The 22,160-nt window shown below is 34.6% G+C and overlaps 1 protein-coding gene across 1 annotated transcript in view; it reads left to right on the top strand.

Moving 5' to 3' along the window:
* Nucleotides 1–11,552, top strand: part of ZC3H15 (zinc finger CCCH-type containing 15) — a 21,097-nt gene extending 9,545 nt beyond the window's left edge. The window contains exons 3-10 of the mRNA XM_040227767.1: nucleotides 3,656–3,767; nucleotides 4,414–4,566; nucleotides 5,004–5,095; nucleotides 6,175–6,357; nucleotides 7,488–7,634; nucleotides 7,949–8,050; nucleotides 8,832–8,955; nucleotides 10,727–11,552. Coding sequence (XP_040083701.1) covers nucleotides 3,656–3,767; nucleotides 4,414–4,566; nucleotides 5,004–5,095; nucleotides 6,175–6,357; nucleotides 7,488–7,634; nucleotides 7,949–8,050; nucleotides 8,832–8,955; nucleotides 10,727–10,917 — 1,104 coding nt within the window. The 3' untranslated portion in view covers nucleotides 10,918–11,552. The remainder of the gene's footprint in view (nucleotides 1–3,655; nucleotides 3,768–4,413; nucleotides 4,567–5,003; nucleotides 5,096–6,174; nucleotides 6,358–7,487; nucleotides 7,635–7,948; nucleotides 8,051–8,831; nucleotides 8,956–10,726) is intronic.
* Nucleotides 11,553–22,160: the final 10,608 nt, after the last annotated feature.

Consider the following 22,160-nt stretch of genomic DNA (forward strand, 5'->3'; position numbering starts at 1 on the left):
TATAGATAATTTGTGATGTTTCTGTTACATTTTGCTGTACAACAGTTCACATTATAGATAATTTGTGATGTTTCTGTTACATTTTGCTGTGCAACAGTTTTTAGTTTTTGTACTGTCAGATATGTTTAGCTTTTCTTTTATATGGTCAAAGAGGTCTCCACTGCCACTAGATTATGTGTTTATCCTAGATTTTTTTTCTGACTATTTACAGTCTATAATTTATCGTATAAATTAATTTTGCACGATATTTCCTTTCAAATAAATAGCTAGCATCATTTATCGCACTGAATTGAAACATCCCTATTGACATATGTTAAAGTCTTATATATATTCAGATCTATTTCTAGATTCTCTTTTCTGTCTTTCCCTAAACAAGTACCACATTGATTTTGATTATAGTGGCCTAGTAACATATTCTGTTAGCTGAAGGCAAGTCCTTTCCTTTAAGATGTTACTCCTTTTCTGTTTTTCCTGGCTGTTCTTAGGCATTTATTTTTCCAGATGAATTTTGGAATTATATTTATCAATTGGCAACTCATTCAAAAAACTTTAGACAATTTTCTTCAAATCTCTGTATCCTTGTTTCTTTTTTTTTTAATGTAGATCTTTCGCTTTGAGTTTAGGATTTTATAGACAGACATTTAATTTAAAAAGTACTTTTTTCACCACCATATCTCCTTTTCCTTAATTTGGAAACACTTTTTTTTCCATCTAAAAGTACCAGAATATATATTCATAAGATGGTTAACTTCTATCACTGATTCTGTCTACAGATTAGTACTTCCAGCACTTTTCTTTCTCTCATACATGGTTTGACTAAAGAACCAAAAGCTTGATCTTCTACATTGTTGACTTAGAAGCCTGGTCTAATAAAAATGTATGCTCAGGCTTTGGAATCAGATCTGCTTGAGTATGCATTCCTCTATCTTATTTTTTTAATGATCTTAAATTTGTCTGACTCTTTGCGACCCCATGGACTGTAGCCCACCAGGCTCCTCTGTCCATGGGATTCTCCAGGCAAGAATACTGGAGTGGGTTGCCATTTCCTTCTCCGGGTATTTAATGACACTCGTCTTCAATTTGTAGTACAGTGAAAGGTCAATTACCCTTGTAGGGTTTCTGTGATAGTTAAATGAGAAGATAATGTAAATCTTCTGACATAATGTAAGGATTCATTTCAAACATGTTTCCTCCTCCTGTTTTTTCTTCCAGTGGGAAGTATATTGACTGGTAATTTAAAATTTTATCAACCTGAGAAAGCCATAAAATGTCTTGTGGACTTGAGAGTACTTTCAGTAATAACATTTTTGATAATCTCTTGGGTAACTGGCCTTTTATCTGTGAACTTGAGGTATCTAACCACCATACTTAACACTGGAAATGAGCAGCAGTCTTACTGTTAGAGCCAGGCAAAGATCCTTCCCCCACCTCCACCCCTACCAAACTCTGTGCTGCAGAGGATGACCCTACTTTATGTCTCTTCTAGACATGTTTCTCCCCACACCAGCTCAGGGCCTCAAAGTCCCTTACCCTGAGTCCATCTTAGGATATACTTCACTGCCTGTGTGGCTGAAGTAGTCACAGAGAGGGTATGTGCTGGGAGTATGGGCAGAGTCTGGATCCAAACCACGTCCTCCTCTCCTCCTTCTGTCTCCCCGCACACATGTGGTGGGATGAAACTCGGGGTAGAAAGAGGAGCAGCCAGGGATTGATTCTTACTTTACTGCCGTGCTCCATGTGGAACTCCATGAAACCTGAGTGTTTTACATTTGAACCTGCTCTTCCATTTCACAAGGTATGTTCGTCAAGTAGGGGTACAAACCATACTTTATTTAACAATAGTTTGATTTCTAACATAAACACTTGAAAAAGTGGTTCTGGTCCCCACAAACGTCTGATACAAGGAATACTTTTATTAAAAATAAAGTGACTTAAATTTTTATTTTTAGAAAACTTTTCTCATTGTTCTTTTTTAACACATCTGACCACATCATCAAAGCCAGGATTTAGAATGTCTTTAACCCTATTGTAATACTCGGCCAGTTCTTTCCTAAAATTTCCTTTCCCTTTAATACTTTTTTGTCCTGGATTTCTACTTATTTCTTTGATGTTTCTTTGTTCCTTTAACAGGGTTTTTAGGTTCTTTTGGCTTGTTTAATATTGATATTATTCAGGGTACTGTTCTCTGCTCTTATACTTTTTTATGGTGCCCGGGCATAATCTCATACACACGCAAAGTTTATTATCTGTAAGCAGCTATTTCTAAAATCTTTATCTCAAAGCAGACTTCTGTCCAGGAATCAAGATCCATGTCCAGCTGCCTTCTAAATAATTCCACCTTTCTGCCCTGTCAGCATCTCCTACCAAGTATGTCTAAAACTGAGCTCATCTCCACCTCCTGCCATGAAACCCGTTCCTCCTGTATTCCCAGTCTTGTTTAGCATCACTAACCATACAAATGATAATCCTAGACTCCTCCCTTTTCTTGATACTTCATGTCCAGTCAGTCACTTAGTCCTAACAGTTTTACCTCCTTAACAGCTTTCTTCCACGTTTTCTCCATCCTTAATACTAATGCCTGTTTTAAGCGCCTATGCTTTCTTGGCTACAGCAATTGCATTAGCCTCCTAGTTTTCCTTGCCTTCATTCGTGGACTCCTTTCAGTCCACTCTTCATAAAGTTGTTATTGTGATCTTTATGAAATGCAGTCTGATTGTGTCACTGGCTTACTTTAAACTCTTGAATCTCACCCTGTCCACCTGTTGATACAGTCAACATTTTTCATTGCTGTCTATCATACCTGATTCATCTTTGCATTGGTTGGAGCTTCTGTTTCTGCATTTCTTGCTTATTGAAAGAATTCATCCATAAAGTATTAGCTCAGTCTAATTTTCTTAGACGTATAAGCATTCTTTGTTTCCAGAGCACCGTGTATTATATTATAGTTGCTGACATGTCTGTCTTCCCACTAGATTCTGAGCTTCTTTAAATAAGCATCTTTGTCTTTTCATCTTTGTATTCCCTGTCATCTAACATAGGACCTGACATATAAATGTTTGGATGAAACCTCTAATCATATTAGGTATGTAAATTGTGTGCCCGGAGCTACGTTATATGTCATGCTTGTTTTGTTTTGTTTGGTCTCCCACATTGACCTAGCCCAGTGTTTTTCCCAAGGGTACTTACAGGTATTTGGGTTGGTGCAATTCTTTATTTGTGTGGGACTGTGCATTTTAGGATGTTTATATCTCTGATCTTCAAAATGCACCTACTTATTTCTGGGGAGTAGGTTGTTGTCACAAGAAGAAATTCCCAGGTGAGAACCATTTGCTAAAAATGCTGGGCATGTAGCATATGCTTAATAAATGCTATTGCTGTAAGCTTTAAAATATGCTCTTAACTCGGCATGGTACCATGTATAGGTTTTTTTATAAGAGTCAATTGCTCTACAAGATATAGCAATTTCATTTACTAGTTTGACACACCATATAATGTATGCTGGAAGGCCATTGTAACATTGATATTAAGAATTAAGAACTATATACTTGTAATATGTGATTGTCTTTGTTATGTCAGTGATATAGATATTAGTGTGTAGTGAAAACAGTTTTATTATATTACATCAAATTTATATATCATACCTGGAATATTATAGGTAGCACAAAGTGAAGCTGAAAAGAAGTTGAAGAAAGATGACAAGAAGAAAGAATTGCAAGAGCTAAATGAGTTGTTCAAACCTGTAGTTGCTGCTCAAAAAATAAGTAAAGGTAAACTTTAAATTTCAAAAATGTTTTTACCAATGTAATTCATATTTGAAAACCCTTAAATGTTTTTGTCAGTTGTATATGCTGTGAAAGTAATACTCTGTCAAAATTATCTATGCCGATTCTTATTATTCCTTTTTCATATGTGTATGGCTGTGTCATACAACTGTTAAATCCAGCCATTAGCCCCCCACCCCACATAAGGGAAAACTTTTAAGGATTTTGGCAGTCTACTAGTTGATTTATAATCTCTGATCTTTGGTAGTAGACAAAACAAACCTGTGGTTATAAAAACTGCAAATCTCAAACTCTTGGCACTGCAAGTACATTTACATTTATATTTCTCTTTTGCCTCTTACCTCATTGACTCCAACTAGACAAGTAACTATAGAATAACATATGCGCTTACTTGGTTTCCTACCCCCTTGCCCTCTTTTTTGGTAAGAATAAAGGAATCAAATACAGATATAATATGCTATAGAAAGAACCTCAAAGAAACGTCTTAATATTCACCTATGTGTGTGGTATTTCCTTTCACACCATTGAACAGAAAATAACAGATTAACCAAAAGTAATTATATCTTAGAAAGAAGCTATACTTTGTTATCTGGCAGTTTTTAATGTAAATACCATGTGCTATTTGACTTAGGTGCAGATCCCAAATCCGTAGTATGTGCGTTCTTCAAGCAAGGACAGTGTACTAAAGGAGATAAGTGTAAGTTCTCTCATGACTTGACTCTGGAGAGAAAATGTGAAAAACGAAGTGTTTACATTGATGCAAGAGATGAAGAACTTGAAAAAGGTATTTTTTTTTTAAGATATATTCTTAAAGTAAATTTATTTTGATTTGTTGTTACTAAAATATTTAGTAGCTTGAAGACCATTTCAGTCTTAGTAGGACTGTGTTTGTCCTGAAGAATAGTTTGTTGTTTTTTGTAAAATCTGAATTTATCATATTATGGCCTTTGATTAAGTAAATGAAGATATTTAAAAACCAGTGGCTTTTTTTGTATTTGTCTTTCACACTTTGTTCTAGTACTACCTTCTCATTTCCCTGAATTACTTAGATTTGGTGAAAATCTCACAACACTGTTTATTCTTACCTTTGGTGTTTTAAGGGAAATGTGTTAGGTCATTAGTTTTATAATACGGCTTTCTTGTATAAGGATATATGCAATGTGTTTTGGGGACAGTAAACAAAATTAACAGTATTTAGTCTCCACATCTCTCTCTATTTAGATACTATGGATAATTGGGATGAGAAAAAACTGGAAGAAGTTGTGAACAAGAAGCACGGTGAGGCGGAAAAGAAAAAACCAAAAACTCAAATAGTATGTCCTTTTCTTGAATTGAGTTGCTTTGGTATTTATCATTAGGGAGAGTTATGTGGCAAGATATTTCTGCTATTTTCTACTAGATTATTATTTAAGTTATTGGATTTTTTCATAAAGATAAGGTGATCAGGCTTTGTGTTTGGAATATACAAGTGTCAGTTATACATAATTCTTGGTCAAAAGTGACTTGAAAATCATGTGACTAAAGTTCTTCAAATGCTATTTTCTGAGATGGTCTTACTTTCTTAAACATGGATGAGTACACATTTTCATATAAGAATTCTTAACTTTTCGTATAAAACAAATGGAGGGAGAACTGTTAAACTACCCTGTCTAATTCATAACCTACTCTGTTTTAATGGTAGACATTTACTCATAAAGGTAAAAATATTATTATGTATGAATTGCAAAATGAGTTTTTGCTGTATAATGGTTCTAGTATTATTCCAGGAAATATACTTTTACAAATCAGAGCTTATTTCTCAGATGCTACATTCATGTCCACATACTCATTCTGTAGTATATTTACAAGTGAAAAACCTTACTGTGTTAGAAAAATGCAGAATATTGTTTTTACTTATCTCTTGTAGCCTTTTAGGAAAAGAATATTGCTTATTAGTTAATTTTACCTTCTTATTTGTGACTATAATTTCAGATAATTGAAATATGTTTGTATCTTTACTGCATGTGGTTAGTTTTTAGGAAAGATCAAACCAAAACAAAGTTATTGGTTTTATTTTCTTGTAATCATTTTTAATTTGTCATATTTAAAAACCGCTCTTTGGATCCCATTTACAAATACTAAATGGCAGCAAATCCTTTTGTATAATTCAGTTTAGAGCTTTGTCAAAAAAAATATTTTATACAAATCCTCTCTAAAGGAAAGTTACCATTGTATTAGATATTTTAAGATTAATGTATATTTACATTTCTGTACACAAGGTATTCTGTACCTAAGTGGTTAGCTTAAAAAAGATGTGAATTGAATGTACCTGTTCCATATATACCTAAGCATTTACCTTGGAAACAGACCACACTGAGCCACTACTTGTTTATTAATAATACTGTCTCTCTAGGTGTGCAAGCATTTCCTTGAAGCTATTGAAAACAACAAATACGGCTGGTTTTGGGTATGTCCTGGAGGGGGTGATATTTGCATGTATCGTCATGCACTTCCTCCTGGATTTGTCTTGAAAAAAGATAAAAAGAAAGAAGAGAAAGAAGATGAAATTTCATTAGAAGATCTAATTGAAAGAGAGGTAACTGATCTTTTTCCTACCATAAAACTCTATAGCAGTACTGTGAAATTCTACTATTTACCACTTGGGGGCAACAATAGCATGTTGTTATGAAAGGGAAAAAATAATACAAATTTTTCTCAAAGCTTCCTTACTTTTTATTTGATTACTCTTACATGTCAAAAATGTAAACCTAGCCATAATCCTGATACTTTAGGATTGCGAAACAGTTTTTTTAAGTGCTAGCCACTGGCTTATCAAGTAAATTGTTTTCATAAGATTCATATACTGGTACATCAATTCATGAAAATGCTTAGTTATTCAGATTGAAGTTTTAGATGTTTTCCTTGATGTCTTTATTTTTTCACCATTTTACCTAGTTATTTATTGGTTATTTTAACATGTGAAAGGAGACAGTTCCACTACAGCTTTTCAAGTATGTTTCATCACTCTTGGACTCAAGGACTCTTCATCTGCTCATCTCTGGTTCAGCACAGGAATTTTATCCTTTGAGCTAGCAGATAGGTTTACTGAGTTAACAGATAAGGCTCCTGGCAATGACATGAAAATGTTGAGATTATTGGAAATATTAGATTTAAGGTTGTGTGCTTCAAACAGTATCCATTTTGCATTACTATGACTGGTCTAAATATGTTTTTGTAAATGTCTAACTTTGAAGTTATATACATTTGTTCTTGAAAGGATTTGGTGTCTCACACAGGAGTCAGTATATTGTGATTAAAAAATGTAGACTTGGAGTCAGATATATTTGGAGTTATTTGTATCCTAGTTCTGCTACATATTAGCTAAAACCTCATCTTTGAGAATCACAAATGAAACTTGGATGTATTGCTGTTTTTCCTATTTCTTGTTTTCAGCAATTGATTTTAACGCTATTTCTCATGACAAGTTTTACGTACCTTCGATTTTGAAAAGACATCTAGTGCAGAATAATATACTTTTAATGTTTAGAAATGTTTGTATCTGTGAACCATCATTTTGCTCCTTGCCATGTAAAGATAAAGCAGTTAACTCCATATTTAATGTCTTCATAATCGTCATAGCAAGGACTTAATTAAACTAAGAGAAAATGATTAAATATTATCATAGATAACTTTAGGGGGTGAAAATTGACTTTTTTATCTTTGCAGCGTTCTGCCCTAGGTCCAAATGTTACCAAAATCACTCTAGAATCTTTTCTTGCATGGAAGAAAAGAAAAAGACAAGAAAAGATTGATAAACTTGAGCAAGATATAGAAAGAAGGAAAGCAGACTTCAAAGCTGGGAAAGCATTAGTGGTATGTCCCAAAATCCTAAATAGGTTTTCTATTCTCTCTTTCATTTTATAATTTCTGTATTATGGAAGATTTTATCTCTATTTAATTATGTATATGTCTAAAGTCAATGACCAGCAGAGATTTCCCTGGCAGTCCAGCAGTGAAATCTCCACACTTCCACTGCCAGGGACATGGGTTCAATCCCTGATGGAGGAACTAAAATCCCACATGCTGTGTGGGACCGCCAAAAAAATAAAGGCTTTTTAAAAATAAAATCAGTGACTAAGAAATGTTTGAAGTTTGTCCTGAGTTGATATATGTGTGTATTTGAATAGATCAGTGGTCGTGAGGTGTTTGAATTTCGTCCTGAACTGGTTGATGATGATGATGAGGAAGCAGATGATACCCGTTACACCCAGGGAACAGGTGGTGATGAGGTAAGAACGACGCTTTGGCACTTCATCTTCTCATGTTGATTGAGAGAACAGTAGAGAGTGACAACAGAGCAGTATAGTTAAGAGTACTAACTTGGAGGCCTTGGTTCAAATCCCTACTCTACCCTGGGAAATTAGCTACACCCTAGGCCTCCATTCTCATCCATAATACTGCCATAATGATAATCCCTTCGGTCACAAAGTACTTCTGAGCATTAAGTGAGTTAGTGAGTTCATATTTGTTTATACTTTATACAGCTTGGGACAGTGCCTAATATAGTGTTAAATGCTTGAGTGTATTAGCTGTGAAATGTTTTACTCTCCCTCTCAAAAAAAGGTTTTTGTTTATACTTTATAGTAAAAAAATCATGAGACAGAGACACTAAAAAGTACAGAGAAGGGAGCAGAAGACAGCAGCAGAATTATTGGTGATAGATAAACTTAGTATTATTAATATTAATATTTTAACTATTAACTATTGTTTAATAAAATAGCAAATAGCTTTTGATTTTTCATATGATTATCGTATAATTCTGACTTCTGCCTTTGAGTTAAAAGATTAAAATATATTGTATATGTAAAACTGATGTCAGGAAGAAGCATCAAGTATGATATTTCTATTTCTCAAAAAGTATATAAAAGAAGTAAATTTTGGCAGTAATCATTTGTTTTCATTTGGCACTATTTAATTTTCTGTCATGAAGATAAATGTCAGAGGTAAAGGGCAAGTAATTTATGAAAACTATTTTTATTAGTAACACTCCTTTTCTATGTGTTTTTAAAGGTTGATGATTCAGTGAGTGTAAATGACATAGATTTAAGCCTGTACATCCCAAGAGATGTAGATGAGACAGGTATTACTGTAGCCAGTCTTGAAAGATTCAGCACATATACTTCAGAAAAGGATGGTAAGTATGCTAATTTTCGTGTAATTCTACAAACTAAGAAACTGTCTAAAGGAGGTTAGACCAGTCTTGGCAAACTTGGATGGCTGCAGGTACCAGACCAGTAACATAAATGTATGATTTGGCTGAATATAAAGGTAGTAAATAGTGGAGGCTGTGGAAATGGGTGGCTGGTTGGATATTGAAGCCATTAACTGAAACCTGAAGGAAATGAAAATGAGTTTGGACATTTCGCTAATGAGTTCAGTTTGGGAGCACATGAATATGAGATATTTTGGTTATCAAAAGTGGCGTTGTCTAGGATACTGTATAGACATTCCCAGGAGGAAAAGGTTTGAAAGTCATCTGCATTCATAGCTAACAGTGAATGATTTCACCCAGACACAATACATAGGATAAGAATGTTCTAGAACAGACTGCTGAAAACATTAATGTTTTAGAGTAGTAGAAAGGAAAAAGCTTGGGAAAATTATTGAGAAGAACAGAATTTCAGGAAGATTGTCAGATGAGAATTAGAAATAATTAAGACTAGAGAAAGAATTGTAAGAATAGAGTACACAGTTTTCATTGGGACTATTGTGGTATGAGGAATGAGGAGAAAAAGTGAATATAAATCACTCACTCTTAACTTTTAGAGGGAGACATGGTCATGAGAGAAGGGTCTTTTAGAATATAGGAAATCTAAATATTATCTGTTGGCCAGAGAAAAAGGATCTGAAAAAGACAGAAAAATTAAAGATGAAACAGTAGATATAGAATCAAAATCTGGAACTGTAAGTAGTTAACTTCAATTAAGAACAAGAAGGAAAAAATAAAAATAAAAAAAAAACAAGAATGGAAGGGAGGCTGACTTACATATATTTGGAAATAAAAGATTGCTAATACAATTTATATCTAATTGTGTCTTGAGTGAGAATTAAAAGTTTGGCACAGTTGCTGTGAAAGAAAAGGGTAGACAAAAGTTGAGAGGGGGAAAAAAAGCTAAACCTTATTTTTACACTGAAGGAATAAGTAATAACTGGAAAAACTGACCTGCCCTCCTGAGATTTGAGAATACTATCAGACTATTATCTTAATGCCAATTGCAAACTAATTTGCTCCTTGTAGAAGTAGGGCTTTGGTGGTAATAGGCACAATTGCAAGTACCTCAGAGGTTCTAATTCCTAAGAATTTGTCATCAGAGATGTATGAAATAACTTTAAGCTATTGAAAATTCTCTTCTGTTCATTATTGGTGTCATTGAACAAGAAAGGGAAGCATTTTAGTTTTGTCAGTCGTAATAACTATACCCTGAAAGAAGTAGCTGCACAGCCCCAGGGTGTTTTCCCCACAATTTGATGACAAATATTCCTGTATTTACACCCCTACAACTTGAGTGACTTAACTACTATTTGTCAAACCAAAAACTCAGTAGCTGCTTGGATCATGAATGTTTTCTAGATCACATGATCATTTATCAAAATACATGGAAGTTGACTTTAAAAACCTAATTGTTCGGTCATGTAGAGAAAACAGAGTTGTATAAGATAAATCTTGCCCTCAGGTGTATATGAACCATTGAACAATCAGCTGTCTTCAGTGAAAGACATATTTTATAGTAGGTTTAGAAAAATGATACAGATAAGCTCAAAAAAAGAAAAATCCGTTCTTATTAGAGTAATCTTAAGGAAGGCTTTCATGGAAAAAGGAAAAGAAGTATATCAGTCTGTAACTATTCCTGATGGACTAGTGTTTTCTTTTTCTAGGCCTTATTGATTTTAATTTTTATTTTTAGAAAACAAATTAAGTGAAGCTTCTGGAGGTAGGGCTGAAAATGGTGAGAGAAGTGATTTGGAAGAGGACAATGAAGGGGAAGGACAGGAAAATGGAGCCATCGATGCTGTTCCTGTTGATGAAAATCTGTTTACTGGGGAAGATTTGGATGAACTAGAAGAAGAATTAAACACACTTGATTTAGCAGAATGACACCAAACAAGTCAATGAAAAAATTGAGCCAGCTCAGCAAGAGCTGAAATTGACTACATTAATTTTTTTCCACCTAAAACTCTTCAACAGGATGTTTGTTTCCCATGCTGATTCTGCAGGGCTTAGTTCCTCCAAAAAAGGAATATTCTCCCTACGTCTTGTTTTCTGACTTTGGCTACATCTCATAGTAAGTTCAGAGTAGTTCATGATAAATTAAAGATAAATGGTCATTGCAGGAAATGATTGATTGTAATTGTCCACTCAAGTAGAAAGTGTAAACTACTTTTCCAGCTTTTGATTTTCATTGGGCATGTGTTATTACAAGGACAACATAAATTTAAATTACCCTTCATTTAATGCAGTTTTTAATAAGTGATTCTATTTCCTTTGTATTTATATGTTTGAAAGACTGCCTAAGATATGAGCCTGTACTTCATCAAGGAAACTGCATATGCAGATTCAGTATTGTATATCTTTGGACAATTAGATGGACATTTAAAATGAAACTTCATTAATCTGACAGATCAACTGCAATGCCCTGTGTTAAACTGTTTGAAACTACTCCCTTTTCTTTTTTGCCAATAAAGTTGTAAATAAAAACAGTGATACAATAAATTCCAAATACAGACCTTTTTTTTTAATGTTTTTCTATGAAAGTCTTCTGACTATTTCTAGCTTGAGAATTTTTACTAAATATCTGTTAGAATTAACTATCACAAAAGACAGACTTAAAGGATTCTCTTAACACCAATTACAGGACTGAGTGCTGATAGCACTACTATGAGTTTAGTAACACAAATACTTAGCCTCAAAAAGAGACTATAGATGGTGTTATATGAAAAGGTAATTACTGAATTGATAGATCATCAATCTAATTAAGTATCACCCCCATGGCTTGTGTGCTAGCAGTGCAGGTAAAGCAGTTGTACCAAATACTAGTTACGCATCATTGTGGAGATCCATTGTGTTATAATAGTATATGATGAAGTTTGATAACCTTGTTTAAAAGAGTAAAAAAATTCACGAAAAAAGTGGGCTGGGGGCCTTTGACATTGATAAATTTTCAAATACAAATACAGTGCTGCTTTTGTTATTTGCTAACCTAATGGATTTTAAGGCAGTTAAGATAATGTAAAAGGTCAGGTGATCTAGGCCCTAATTATATGATTTTTAAATCTCTGAACCTTAGTTTCTTTGTCTGCATAAAGAAGTTAAAGTGTTTCTGAATTGTGAAAGCTAAGAAAACATGATTGTAAAAAAAAAAAAAAAAAAACATGATTGTAAATCTTACCAGCGATAACATCAAAGTTGATAGAGAAATTGAGTTCTTGACAGTTCAGTATTAAGGTTTAGACTATCAGGAGCCAAGTTTCCCATCTGCAGTGGAAGCATACTTTCATACTTTCTATGAAAGATTTATTTCATTCTTTTTATTAAAAAGTTATAAATACTTTAATAATGAAACATTTCAGTTTGAGGTATTATTTCTTTACAGCAAGCATTTGATTTTGAAAACCAGTTTTAATCAGTGAGTTAAAAGGAAAATGCTATAGTGTGGAAGTAATTTTCATTACCCACGATTCTTTACGTATAGGTCAGCCTTCATCTAATTTGCCTGTGTCTTCCATTAGGAAAAAAAATAAGCTCAGAGAATGCAAAAAAAAATTAATATGAAAAAATCAGAATGCAAAATTATATACAGGCATACCTCAGATATTTTGAGTGTTCAGTTCAGACAGCTGCAGTACAGCAAAATATTCCACTAAAGCAAGTCACACAAATTTTTTTCCTGTTGCATAAAAAAGTTTTATTTACACTATATTTGAAGTCTTAAGTGTACAGTAGCATTATGTCTATAGAACAGTGTACATTCCTTCCTTAAAGATATTGCTAAAAAAAAAGGCTAACCATCATTTCAGTCTTCAGGAAGTCACTGTATTAATATAAAAAATCACAGATCATTAAAACATTATAATAATGCAAAAGTTGGCAATGTTACAAGAATTATGAAAGCATGACACAGAGACACAAAGCAAGCAAATGCTATTGGAAAAATGGCTCTGATAGACTTGTTCAGCGAAGTACAGTTTAAAAATGCAGACACTGGATGTTTATCAAATTGAAGGCCTGTGGCTTCCCCGCATCAAGCAGGTCTATCAGCGTTATTTTTCCATAGGTTATTAATGTTTGTTTTTGTTTTTTTAAGATGTAATACTATTATACACTTAATAAATTAATAAGCTGCAGTGTAAACCTTTATTTGTACTGAAAGTGAAAGTGTTAGTTGCTCAGTCGTGTCCAACTCTTTGCAATCCCATAGACTAGCCCACCAGGCTCCTCTGTCCATGGAATTCTCCAGGCAAGGATACTGAAGTGGGTTGCCATTTCCTTCTCCCACGGATCTTCCCGACCCCCAGGGATTGAATCCGGGTCTCCCCGCATTGCAGGCAGATTATGGTCTCAGCCACCAGTGAAGCCCTATATGTACTGGAAAACCAGTCAATTTGTGTGACTCACTTTATTGTAATAAGCACTTTTCTGGCGTATTAATGTCGTATTGCACATATGTACTATGTGGCGATCTGGAACTGAACCTGCAGCCTCTCCAAGGTGTTCCTGTATTGTTGACATGCAGTCACCCTGTCTTGGTACAACACATCTGACATTAGCACTTGGTTTTCGAGACCGTTTACACATAGCTTTAGTTTGTTTGTTTCTACACATTGCTCTGAATAATTTCCATTGTTAACATAGTAGGTCTCTGTAATCTAATTTTAATTATTTGATGACTTAGCTTCATTTTTAAAGATTTGTGATTTAGGAACTTACCGTGTAAGCCCTTCACAGAAGAACTGTGGCTTTAGCCTTATTTCCCTTTAGTTTGTTAATGAGATCATTTTCCCAAACCTGAGACCTTTTTATTTTCTTTAACATCTAGGTGGTTTCGTCAGTCAACACTTTTTATCCTGTACTCAATAATTGTTACTATCGTGATCCCATGTTTGCCAAAATCTTTCTAATGCAAACTAATTAAATTATAATATTAACTTCTTTTTGCACAGATAATTTATATAACACTATAGACCTAGGTTAAAGCATCTGCTTGCAATGTAGGAGACCTGGGTTCGATCCCTGGGGTCGGGAAGATCCCCTGGAGAAGAAAATGGCAACCCACTCCAGTATTCTTGCCTGGAGAATCCCATGGATGGAGGAGCTTGGTGGGCTACAGTCCTCAGGTCTCAAAGAGTTGGACACGACTGAGCGACTTCACTTTATAGACATACCATGGATGGACTGATGCAAAATTGTGTAATTGTTAAATTTTTTAAATATTTGAATTAGGCCATTCTGACCATTAAGTGGTTTAGAATGTGATAAAAAGGAATCTACAGCATCACATTTTCATGTAGCAGATCATAAAGCATTGCATCCGTCCTCAGGTTTTAGCACAAAAGGGAGTTTGTGACAGAAGTTATTACAGATAATTAATAGTATGGAATGAGTTCTATTCATATTCTGTATAGTGAACTTTGTATAAAGAGCTTTCACGATCACAGGCTAAAAACTGGTCTTTATATATTAAAGTGGAGATCTGGGATTCTGATACACATACAGATATCTATCTGATACCTATACAGTTACATATACATATACTGTTAATGTTAAAGCTTCCAGGTATGTACACACTGTTCATACTGTATCAACTTAGGTACATGTAGCAATGAATTTATTACTACAAGGAATACCATGTGAGAGGTAGTAGGTGGACTACGAAAATCTTGTGTTTGGGGTTTTTGTCTTTTTTTTCAGATGCATACCCCATTGGTAATAGCAGTATTTTCTGAATGAGGATAATACCTTGTTTCTCAATAAAAACTACAAACAACTTTAAACTAGAATTTAGTACCATCCACAAAATTTCATGGCCTCCCTGGTGGCTCAGGTGGTAAAGCATCTGCCTGTAATGTGGAAGACCTGAGTTCAATCCCTGGGTTGGGAAGATCCCCTGGAGAAGGAAATGGCAACCCACTCTAGTATTCTTGCCTGGAAAATTCCATGGACAGAGGAGCCTGGTAGGCTACAGTCCATGGGGTCACACAGAGTTGGACATGACTGAGCCACTTTACAAAATTTTATAGTATCTTTAGAAATAAATCTGAATACAGCTGAGCGTACATGCACACACACAAACCTGAATGGCATTAGTACAAAATGCATTTCCAGATACCCCCTCCCATTTTAATGTATGTTTACCCTTTCACTGTTCGTTGCTTTCTGTTACTAGGCAATTTATTCATTCAGTTAATAGGTTTTTGTGCCTTTTCACAAATAAGATACTTTTCATAGGCACTATAGCATGACTTAGCTTAAGACTTTGTGCCTGATTTAACTATACATTTTAGAAGAGGAAAGTCACAGCTATGTAAGGCTATGAAATATGAAACTGAAATAGCAAGTACATAACTGTTAATAGAAATGGCTTTTCTATCAGACTATAGGCAAACTTTTCAGTCATTTTGTATTTACATTTCATTGAGTATTTAGATTTTTTTAAATAAAAATGTCTTTTGTGAAAGTATTGTGATAGACATTTTTCAGGCAAAGGTGGTTATTTTATACTTGGTCCCCAGAGACATATATTGGTTTTGAAACAAATGTATGTAAAATTAAGTGGTACTTAGGGACTTAAGCACTAGGACTTAATTTTGTTAGCTTTGTCTAGTTAACTTTTTGCTATAATTCAGAAGACAGTTAATACCTGACCACTTTTTTTGACAGTTAATCTTGAGAAAAGGGTATGCAAATGTTTTCAAAGGAGCATATATATACCAGTTTCAATTTTACATGTGCAGTTGTGTCTCTTTTTACCTATGAATCCTTAAAACTGCACTTAATCTTACCTAATTTTTAGGGAACTGTGTATTTCAGTGACAAAGATTAATACTACTTTTACATATTTTAAGAATTTTGTGATGCTGTTACTGTGTTTATTTGGTATTTGTTTTGAGTAATCTGTTTATAACTTTACAGCATGTATAGAAATGTATCAAAGAATGTGTAATTGAAAGGTGTATAATACACTAATTGTGTGGATCACCTCGTGATTGTGCATTATTGCATAGATTGTATGTGTGTGCATGCATGCATGCAGACTCAATCATGTCCAACTCTTTGCAACCCCACAGACTTAGCCTGCCAGTCTCCTCTGTCCATGGAATTTTCCAGGCAAGAATACTGAAAGGGTTGCCATTTCCTTCTCTATAGGATAAGCCCGACCCGGGGATCGAACCTGTCTCTTGCATCTCCTGCATTGGTAGGCGGGTTCTTCACCAACTGAGCCACCAGGGAAGCTCATATTGTATATATTTCAGTTAAGAAATGTGGGAGAAGTAGAATCTATTGCATTGTAGGAATATTCATCCTTGAATTTTTACTCATTATTGAATAGATAATGAAAGTTAAGACTTTAGTAACTAAATCCTTTTGATAACTTTTAAAATTAACATGATTGAGAAGCAAGTTAATTTCTGTAGATAATCATAAGTAAACCAGCTCTCACTGATTCAGCTGTATATCAGCTGATTGACCACATTGTTTGTTCGCTCTGTGGACCTTTTTTGTCTGATAATGCTATTCCTACACCTCTTGCACTGGTTACCCATCATAAAAAAAAGTGAAGTTGTTCAGTCGTGTCCGACTCTTTGCGACTCCATGGACTGTAGCCTACGAGGTTCCTCCGTCCATGGGATTTTCCAAGTAAGAATACTGGAGTGGGTTGCTGTTTCCTTCTCCAGGAGATCTTCTCAAACCAGGGATTGAACCAAAGTCTCCTACATTGTAGGCAGATGCTTTACCATCTGAGCCACCAGGGAAGTCTAAAGAGAATACCAATCATAAAGGAAAAGTAAATATTAGCTTCTTTTCTACTCCAGACTTATCTTTCAGCTCTGTGGTAGGTGGGGTGAGGAGGGGCAGTCGTTAATAGCTCCAACTTGTTTATCTTCAATTTAAAACTAGGACTAAAAAGAATTATATCTACTTTGAACAATTAATTACGATTTTTAAATTATTTGATTGGTCTTTTTAACTTTTTCTCCAGAGCAGTCTTCTAGTGGGAAGGGTAAATTCTCGACTTTCTAATATGTAGCCTTCAAGAACCATTTCATGTATGGAATGGCTTATATACAGGAGACCCCATTCATCCCTTGATACCCACCTCATTCCTTTTCTTCCCAGGAAGATTTCTGGCAGCAAAGAATTATTTTAAATTATTAATCATTCAACATTGGAGGTAACTAAAAAGATTACTTAATTTGTAGGTTTACTATAGAAGTAGTTTCTGATTGATGATATTTATAAAAATCAAAACTATGAAGGATGAAAGTTGATGCCCTTATTTATTTTAAAAAATAGAAGTGACAGAAGTATGAACACAGATGAGTTGTCTTATCAGAAAAAAAGTGGACCAATTGGATGTCAGAGGTTTTTGTCAACAAACAGGCTACTAACAAGTTTATTCCCACACTTATATTTTTATATTTGATTTAAATGCATACAATAAATATGATTCATCATAAGTGCCTGTAGAACTGAGAAAAATAAGCCTTTCTGTGAGAACTAGAACTGTATTTTGGACACTGGAGCAATTAATTTGTTGTGCAGTGGCCTTCTTGTGGGAGAACTTTGCCAGCATTTTAAATAAACTATTTAAATGAGCTTATTTAGTGAGTTAAGTTAAATTTAAAGATGTAAAATCAGTCACATTTCAAAGAGATAAATTGATAGAAGCATCTCTATTAATTCCTCTGTTCAGATAAATGGTTTTTCACAAATTTTTACTGAATTATTTAAACAGCTTCATTGAGAAGGCATAATTAATATAATAAGTGTAAAATTTAATGTTTGACAGATGTATATACCTGTGAAGCCATAATCACAAGATACAGTATGCATGTTCATCTCCACTGAAAGATTCCTCATGCCATTTTGTAATTTTTCCCTCCCCAAGCAAATACTCATAACTAAGTTAATTTACATTTTTAAAGATTTTATATGAATGGAATCATACAATATACAATAGTACTCTATTTTTTTCTCTTTGCTTTCATGCAGCATAATTATTTGGAGATTTATCCATATCTCAGATATTAGTAGTGCATTCTTTTCTGTTAGTCAGTGGTATTCTTTTATATGTCTATAACACTACTTATCCATTCACCTGTTGATGAAATTTGAGGTTGTTCCCAGTTTGGAACTATCATTTTAAAAAGTTACTATGAACTTTCACATACAAATCTTTGTATGAACATATAATTCATTTCTTTTAGGTAAATGCATGTGGAATGTTTGGTTCATATGTTTAATTTCTTAAGGAATTTCCACAATGTTTTCAAAGTGATTGCATGATTTTACATTTTCATGGCAGTTTGAGTTCTGCTTGTTCCAATCCTTACTAACACTTGATGTGATCAGTTTTAATTTAGATCTCATTTATTTTGGGTTAATGTTTTTATGTAGTCCAAAGTATGAATAAAAGTGGTTTTTTTTTTTTTTTTTTTTTTTTTTTTTGCATTTGGTGAACAATGTAATCATTCTAGCACCACTTATTGGAAGGGTTATTATCTCTCTCTCTTGCTATCAGTACCATACTTTCTTCATGACTGTAGCTTTATACTAGAAAAGCCTGAAATTAGGTAGAATAAGTTCTCCAACTTTGTTCATCTTTTACAAAGTTCTTTGTATTTTCATGTGCATTTTAGAATGAGACTATTGATTTTTGCCCAAAATGATACTGGAATTTTGATTGGGCTTGCATTAAATCCATAGATCCGGGAGTTCCTTGATGGTTACTGGTTAGGATTCCAGGCTTTCACTACCATGGCCTACATGTAATTTCTGGTTGGAGAACTGAGATCCCACAAGCAGTGCAGCACACACACAAAAAAAACATAGATCATATCTGAAAAGAATGTGCATCTCAGTATTGAGTCTTCTGATTCATGAATATGGTGTATCTCTCAATTTATTTAGGTCTTTTTGAATTTCAGCAGGTTTATAGTTTTTAGTATACAAGTTTCAGATATCTTTTGTGGTATTTAAGTATTTGTCATACTAAAGTATTTCATATTTTTTAATGCTGTTGTAAATGATACTTTTTAAAATTTCAATTTACAATTACTCATCCCTACTATATAGAAATACAATTTTTGCATTTTGATTGTATTCTGCAGCCTTGCTAAACTCATTCTACTTTTTTAAAATAGATTTTAACAGTCTTCTACATAGATGATCATTTGATAACCATCTGTGAATAAAGATAGTTTTCTTCCTTTTCAATCTGGATACATTTTCTTTTTTTGTTTGTATTTTCCATTATTTCATGAGTCAGCAAACCTGTTCTTATAAATAAGGTTTTATTCAAACAAATTTATATATGCATTATCTCTCCTGCTTTCATGCTACAGTAGCAGGTTGGGTAGTTGTAAAGACCAAATGGCCTCACAAAGCCTGACTTACCATCTGTTTCTATTTTTAAAAAATTGAAATTGAAGAAATGCTTCCTTATTGTCCTGGCTAGGACCTTTAATTAAGGTATTAAATAAAAATGGTAAGAGCAAACATTCTTGGCTTTTCATAATATTAGATAAAAACATTCAGTCTTTCATCATTAAGTAATGATGTTCAGTCAATTCAGTTCAGCCGCTCAGTCGTGTCCGACTCTGCGACCCCATTAGTCTCAGCACGCCAGGCCTCCCTGTCCATCACCAACTCCCGGAGTTCACCCAAACTCATGTCCAACAAGTCAGTGATGCCATCCAGCCATCTCATCCTCTGTCCTCTTTTCCTCCTGCCCCCAATGCCCCCCAGCATCAGGGTCTTTTCCAATGAGACAACTCTTTGCATGAGGTGGCCAAAGTATTGGAGTTTCAGCTTCAGCATCAGTCCTTCCAATGAGCACCCAGGACTGATCTCCTTGAAGATAGACTGGTTGGATCTCCTTGCAGTCCAAGGGACTCTCAAGAGTCTTCTCCAACACCACAGTTCAAAAGCATCAATTCTTTGGTGCTCAGCTTTCTTCACAGTCCAACTCTCACATCCATACATGACCACTGGAAAAACCATACCTTTGACTAGACCCACCTTTGTTGGCAAAGTAATGTCTCTACTTTTGAATATGCTATCTAGGTTGGTCATAACTTTCCTTCCAAGGAGTAAGCGTCTTTTAATTTCATGGCTGCAATCACTATCTGCAGTGATTTTGGAGCCCCCAAAAATAAAGTCTGACACTATTTCCACTGTTTCCCCATCTATTTGCCATGAAGTGAGGGGACCAGATGCCATGATCTTCATTTTCTAAATGTTGAGCTTCAAGCCAACTTTTTCACTCTCCTCTTTCACTTTGATCAAGAGGCTTTTGAGTTCCTGTTCACTTTCTGCCATACGGGTGGTGTCATCTGCATATCTGAGGTTACTGATATTTCTCCTGGCATTCTTGATTCCAGCTTGTGCTTCTTCCAGCCCAGCGTTTCTCATGATGTACCCTGCATAGAAGTTAAATAAGCAGGGTGACAATATACAGCCTTGACGTACTCCTTTTCCTATTTGGAACCAGTCTGTTGTTCTATGTCCAGTTCTAACTGGTGCTTCCTGACCTGCATATAGGTTTCTCAAGAGGCAGATCAGGTGGTCTGGTATTCCCATCTCTTTCAGAATTTTCCACAGTTTATTGTGATGCACACAGTCAAAGGCTTTGACATAGTCAATAAAGCAGAAAGAGATGTTTTTCTGGAACTCTCTTGCTTTTTCGATGATCTAGCGGATGTTGGCAATTTGATCTCTGGTTCCTCTGCCTTTTCTAAAACCAGCTTGAACATCTGGAAGTTCATGGTTCATGTATTGCTGAAGCCTGGCTTGGAGAATTTTGAGCATTACTTTACTAGCATGTGAGATGAGTGCAATTGTGCAGTAGTTTGAGCATTCTTTGGCATTGCCTTTCTTTGGGATTGGAATGAAACTGACCTTTTCCAGTCCTGTGGCCACTGCTGAGTTTTCCAAATTTACTGGCATATTAAGTGCTGCACTTTCACAGCATTATCTTTCAGGATTAGATACAGTTCCACTGGAATTCCATCACCTCCACTAGCTCTGTTCGTAGTGATGCTTTTTAAGGCCACTTGACTTCACATTCCAGGATGTCTGGCTAGGTGTAGGTTTTTCATATAATACTTATAAAAGATTGAGCAAGTTCCCTTCTAGGGGGTGAGTGGTGTTTGTTTTGTTTTAATCAAGACAATGTTGTTTGTGTCAAGTATTTGTATCTTTTGAAGTGACCATATGGCTTTTAAATTTTTTAAATATGGTGGCTCAGTCTGTAAAGTATCTGCCTGCATTGTAAGACACTTGGGTTCAATCCCTGGGTCAGGAACATCCCCTGGAGAAGGAAATGGCAACCACTTCAGTATTCTTGCCTGGAAAATCTCATGGACAGAGGAGCCTGACATGAGGTTGCAAGAATTGGATATGACTTAGCTAATAAACCACCAACATAGTGAAACTAACTTTGAATTTCTATGATAAACCCTACTTGACTCTGAAATATGATAAAATTTTATTTAAAATACTTATATCTGTGTTCATAATTGATGAGTTGGTCTGTAGTTTTCTTGTAATATCTTTGAGTTTTGTCAGAGAATGTGTTGGTATATATTCCTTTCTCTTCAATTTTCTAGAAGATATGTGTTCAATATTATATCTTCCTTGAAATTTACCAGGGAAACCATCTGAACCTATAGTTATCTTTATTAAGGGAAGATCTTTTTATTACAAATTCCAATTATTTTTTCTTGTATGAGCTTTGTTAGTTTGTATGCTTTGAGGAATTTGTCCATATCATGTTTTCAGTGTATTAGCACAAAGTTTTTCATAGTTTCCTTTATTATCCTTTTAGTATACTACTGCAGAATGTGAAGTAGTATTAGCTCTCATTCCTAATGCTAACAGTTTGTGTCTTCTCTTTTCCCTGATAAGTTTTGCTAGAGACTTACCAACTTGATTGTCTGAGAGAAACAGGTTTTGATTTCTTTGATTTTTTTTTTCTGTTTCATTGATTTTTTTACTCTGATCTTTATTATTTTTTTCTTCTGCTTGCTTCAGGTTTAATTTGCTATCTGTTAGTTTCTTAACATGGCAACTGAGGTTATTAATTTGATACTTTCCTCTTTTTTGACTGCACCACACATTTT

The sequence above is a fragment of the Oryx dammah genome, unplaced genomic scaffold (assembly GCF_014754425.2).
Source record: "Oryx dammah isolate SB20612 unplaced genomic scaffold, SCBI_Odam_1.1 HiC_scaffold_27, whole genome shotgun sequence".
In the NCBI taxonomy this organism is placed as follows: Eukaryota; Metazoa; Chordata; class Mammalia; order Artiodactyla; family Bovidae; genus Oryx; species Oryx dammah.